This window comes from Pelmatolapia mariae, unplaced genomic scaffold, assembly GCF_036321145.2.
Source record: "Pelmatolapia mariae isolate MD_Pm_ZW unplaced genomic scaffold, Pm_UMD_F_2 NODE_ptg000211l+_length_19929_cov_1, whole genome shotgun sequence".
Lineage (NCBI taxonomy): Eukaryota > Metazoa > Chordata > Actinopteri > Cichliformes > Cichlidae > Pelmatolapia > Pelmatolapia mariae.
Window position 1 is genome coordinate 4,817 of NW_027051905.1, and position 4,406 is coordinate 9,222.

At 35.5% G+C, this 4,406-nt stretch overlaps 1 protein-coding gene across 1 annotated transcript; it reads left to right on the forward strand.

The window, feature by feature from the left end:
* The first annotated feature begins 271 nt into the window (after window positions 1-271).
* Window positions 272-4,103, forward strand: LOC134622782 (polymeric immunoglobulin receptor-like). The gene is made up of 8 exons (XM_063468130.1): window positions 272-308; window positions 484-813; window positions 991-1,311; window positions 1,446-1,745; window positions 2,956-3,027; window positions 3,294-3,398; window positions 3,487-3,554; window positions 3,777-4,103. The coding sequence occupies exons 1-8, from the start codon at window positions 272-274 to the stop codon at window positions 3,936-3,938; spliced, it is 1,395 nt and encodes a 464-aa protein (XP_063324200.1). The 3' UTR covers window positions 3,939-4,103.
* The last annotated feature ends 303 nt before the right edge of the window (window positions 4,104-4,406 follow it).

Here is a 4,406-nt window from a genome sequence, read left to right on the forward strand (position 1 = left end):
ACTTAAGTGCTGTGAGAACTAATATGTTTGTACACTATGAAATCATTTTAATATTTGTCAATCATTTGACAATAAAACAAAAAGAAGCAAAAGGTTGCATATGTACTGTATGTGCAGTATAAATGATCTAAATGTAAGAGTTTAAAAATGTCGTCTAAATGCAGAAGTTAAAGGCTTCAGCACTGCCATGACATGCAGGAACTCAAACTGCTGTGGTGATACTTCTAGTACATTTCCGTTAAGGTTTCTATTTTTATGGAGCAAAGCAGAGATGTGGAGCTTTCAAAACCTGCTGTTCACCATCTGTGGTAAGTTTAGATGAGTAAATAAATAAACAGATTTAAATTAAATATGAAAATCTATTTTTGCATTAACGGGCAGAATACCACACCTTGTCCATCATGTATACAGCACTGACATTGCTACTGTGAATGCTAACATAACAAATTAAACAACGAAATATGTGTTATACTTTCTTTGCAGTTGCTCTGAGGTGTTTGATCAGTGCAGTAGGGCTGATCCATGTAACTGGATATGTGGGGAGAGAGGTAAAAGTTTCCTGCTCCTATTATGAGGGTTACGAGTCTTATGAGAAGTATCTGTGTAAGAACAACTGTGGCAGCAACAATGATGTTCTTATTACAACATCAAATCCAGTGAAAAACAAATACAGGATCAATGATGACAAAACAGCACGAATCTTCACAACGACCATCTCTGGTCTTCATTCTGTGGATGCTGGGAAATACTGGTGTGGGGTGACCAGAACTGGAATAGATATCTACACTGAAGTCGAGCTCAAGTTATTACAAGGTAAGTAAAGTCTTCTCCAAACGGCAACACGCACAGTCACACACACACAAACATACACTTTATAATTGGTTCAGCTGTATTCGTTTTTTTCTTAAGATGTCATTCAGCAAGCTAAATATAAATCATCATATCTGTTCTGTGGCTGTAATTTTCTGATGCTTCCTGCATTTTTGACAGACAGCTGCTGTGACACTGTGACCAAAGTTCAAAGTTATGAGGGATACTCTGAGTCTGTCAGTTGTCCGTATGAGTCTCAGTATCAGAACAACCTGAAGTACATCTGCAGAGGAAATCAGCCCTCCACATGTCTGCAGCAGGCACTAATCACCTCTGACACCAAACAAAATGCACGATTCAGACTTGATGATGACAAAGTGTTAGGAACATTCACAGTGAATATTAATGGTTTGACCAAAAGTGATTCAGGGTCATACCTCTGTGGTGTCCAAAGAAACTCAGACCTGGATGTTTTCTCTGCTGTTGAGCTGAAAGTCAAAGGTAAGAGGTCATAATAATATCTCATTACATCAGCTGAAAGAAAACAGTTTCTTGTGAAGAGCCTTCTTAAAAAGTCTTTAAGAAAGTTTAATATTTTTTGAATCATAAATAAATCTTTTCTTTCAATGTGACAGAGTGGTGCTGTGTCAAGTCAACTAAAATAAATGGTACTGTAGGACATCCACTAACTCTGCAGTGTCCTTATCCTCCACAACATCGGGAGAACAAGAAGTTCCTCTGTAAGGGAGACCATCGCAACAAATGCACAGACATGGTGGCGAGTCAAAGTAGATTCGCACTACAAGATAAAGGTTCTTCCAGCTCTTTCTCAGTGATGTTCACAAAGCTAGAAGAAGCAGATGCTGGGACATACTGGTGTGGGTCAGACTCTCAGTGGAGCCCTGGAAACTACACCAGGATTCAGCTTTCAGTTGGTGAGACAAATGTGTCTTGTGTACATGAAAATAAAATGGTTAGAGCTGTAAGTTACACCCTTTTCTCAGCCTATCGTGTCATCGTGTCATTTGCAGTGTGATAGAATAATGACTGCGTACACAGGTGTAGGACTGTTGAAAACCTCATTTACCACTGCTTAGTTACATTTGTTGGTGGCTTCAATATAGACACAGCTTCTTCCAGCCTCGCAGATATAATCATTATTTCGTATGATTATATATATGTGTGTGTGTGTGTGTATATATGTATGTATATACCAGTATATATACCAGTCAAAGCAGATTCACTACAGGATAATGTTTCTTCCTCTTTCTCTGTGATGTTCTGTGATGTTCACAAATAGTCACCAATGAACACGTTTAGATGAAAATAAAAATAAACAGTTGTAAGTTACATCCTTTTTTCAGTCCACATAGACTATGTAAACATAGACTGTGGATGGTGGTTTAGTTATTTGTGGTGAAGCAGTACAGAAAACTGCACACCCAATTTTTCACACGAAGCACTGAAGAAAGCAGAACTAAAGGGTTGTGCAGTGTTGCTGACTTATAGGTCTTCCAACCTCCCAGAAGTCATATTTAGCCATAATACTGAAATACCATTTGAAGTTTTTGATCGTTATTTATAAATTATCTAATACTATCTGCTGAAACAAGACTTATGTACAGCCACTTTAGTGCAATTTCTAATTGTGTACTTTCTGCTGTGAGTTAAATGCTAATGCTGAATTTTTAGAGTGCATACAATGCAGAAGAAAAAGACAAAATAAATATTTCTAATCTGTGTATATAATTAGCTATTTTTTCAATGAAAGTGAAGCTTTTAAAAAATTTGTCTCATAAGACAAGTATTAGATTTACATATGAACAAGTAAACATGTTAAAATGAGAAAAATCAAAATAGAACCACTTTTTATATGTAAAACAGATTACGAGACATAGAATAGAATAGAATAGAATAGGCCTTGTCATTGTACATGTGTAGCGATTGTTTTGCATTTATTAGAGCTATTTTGTTATATTTTGTAACTTTGTATTATTTTGTTTAATTTAGTTACAGTTAAAGTTCTTACTGTCTTGGAACAACTGTGACCACATAATTTCCTTTAAGATTAATACAATATTGTGATTCTGTCTCTTGTATTAAAATAAAGTCACTAATGGTACTAAGAGAATTGTTCTCCAACAGTCTTTCTCCAGCACACCAGCACTGTACCTTCCACAGTCGAAATGCCTGGAAAAACTTCAACACAAATTACCGGTAAACCTGTTAAAGATATCTTTCAGTATGAACTGCTGTTGATTAATATGTACCTACTCCAAAAGTAATGTTTAATTTTTGGAATGGAGTGAGTGTAAGTCATTCAAAATGATCCTGAGAGTCAAAAACAGCTGTGGGTGAGCACACCAGAAATAAAATAACTATGATAAAATGTAAAAATACTGATAAAAAGATCATCTAAGCCCACAGTTCTGCATGTATGTACTTGAAAGTCTAATGTTTCTGTTTTGTTTCCTGCTTTTCAGATGCAGGACACTATGTGGGTTACACTGTTCCTCCCCTGCTGCTGCTGCTACTGATGTGTGTCTTTGCAGTTATAGTTTATAAGTGCAAACATCAGAAAGCAAAAGGTACATTTTGGATTCACTGGCATGCACAGATGTACTCAAATGTGCATACGTAAAGATCATAACCATGTTTTACGCTTTGTGTTTTCAGACGATGAAACTGTCATGAGCAGAAATGCACAGAACGAAGACGCTTTAGAGGAAGTGGCAGAAAATAACGTAAGAAAACTAAAGTTCAAAGACTTAATAGTGTGCTGTATCTATAACAACCCTTATTATAGCAAACTGGGCAACACAACTAACTGTATATATTATGTATTAACACAATTTGCACTTTTCTCTTACATTTTACTGTTTTTAATTTTTACTTTCTTTATTTTTATCACTGTTGTTCCAAACAACATCCATAACATCATCATGTGTTGTTCATTGTTTGAATAGATTTATGAAAGTCAAGAAGTTGTGATATACTCAAATACGGAGACGTCCGAACTGCAGAGTGCCGGTAATGACTGTGAAGATTTAGGTGAAGATGAACCAGACTTAGAAAATGTCACAACTGAAGAAATCTACTGTAATGGAAATTCCCATAATGCCAATTGAAGATAAACAGTGTGTGCATTTGAGGTCAGTCTTTGGATCTCACCTGTATGGAGATCATTCTGTTTGTCTTTAACATTAACAGTTACACAGCTAATCTTAATGTACCATAATCCAGGCTTCTCACTCTCTCACTGAAAACATTGAGATTTCTGTTTAACCATGACAAAGAGCTGCTATTTATACATATATAGCTTCACTTCTTACTCATTTGCTATTACCCTTTCTTTCATTTTTATTGCTTAGTGTTAGCAGCATAATCTACACTGATTTTCCGAAACTGTGGGAAACCTCAAATGCAAATGACTAACATCAATGTAATCTAAATACATCTGCAAATTAAAATAAAATTTTAGTCATTCTTGTCTGTTTTTGCCCCATTTAAACATAAACAGTCACATTGTCAAGTCCATTTATTTTTATGATACGTTTATATTTGTTGCAATTAAACATTTCTGACAAAGGCAGTTA

What these genes read in the sequence shown, in the direction of transcription:
- LOC134622782 (XM_063468130.1), top strand. Translation starts at nt 272, where the DNA reads ATGTGGAGCTTTCAAAACCTGCTGTTCACCATCTGTG. An exon ending in AACTTCAACACAAATTACCG is followed by an intron (nt 3,028 to 3,293) that starts GTAAACCTGTTA and finishes CCTGCTTTTCAG; the next exon opens with ATGCAGGACACTATGTGGGT. An exon ending in CAAACATCAGAAAGCAAAAG is followed by an intron (nt 3,399 to 3,486) that starts GTACATTTTGGA and finishes TTGTGTTTTCAG; the next exon opens with ACGATGAAACTGTCATGAGC.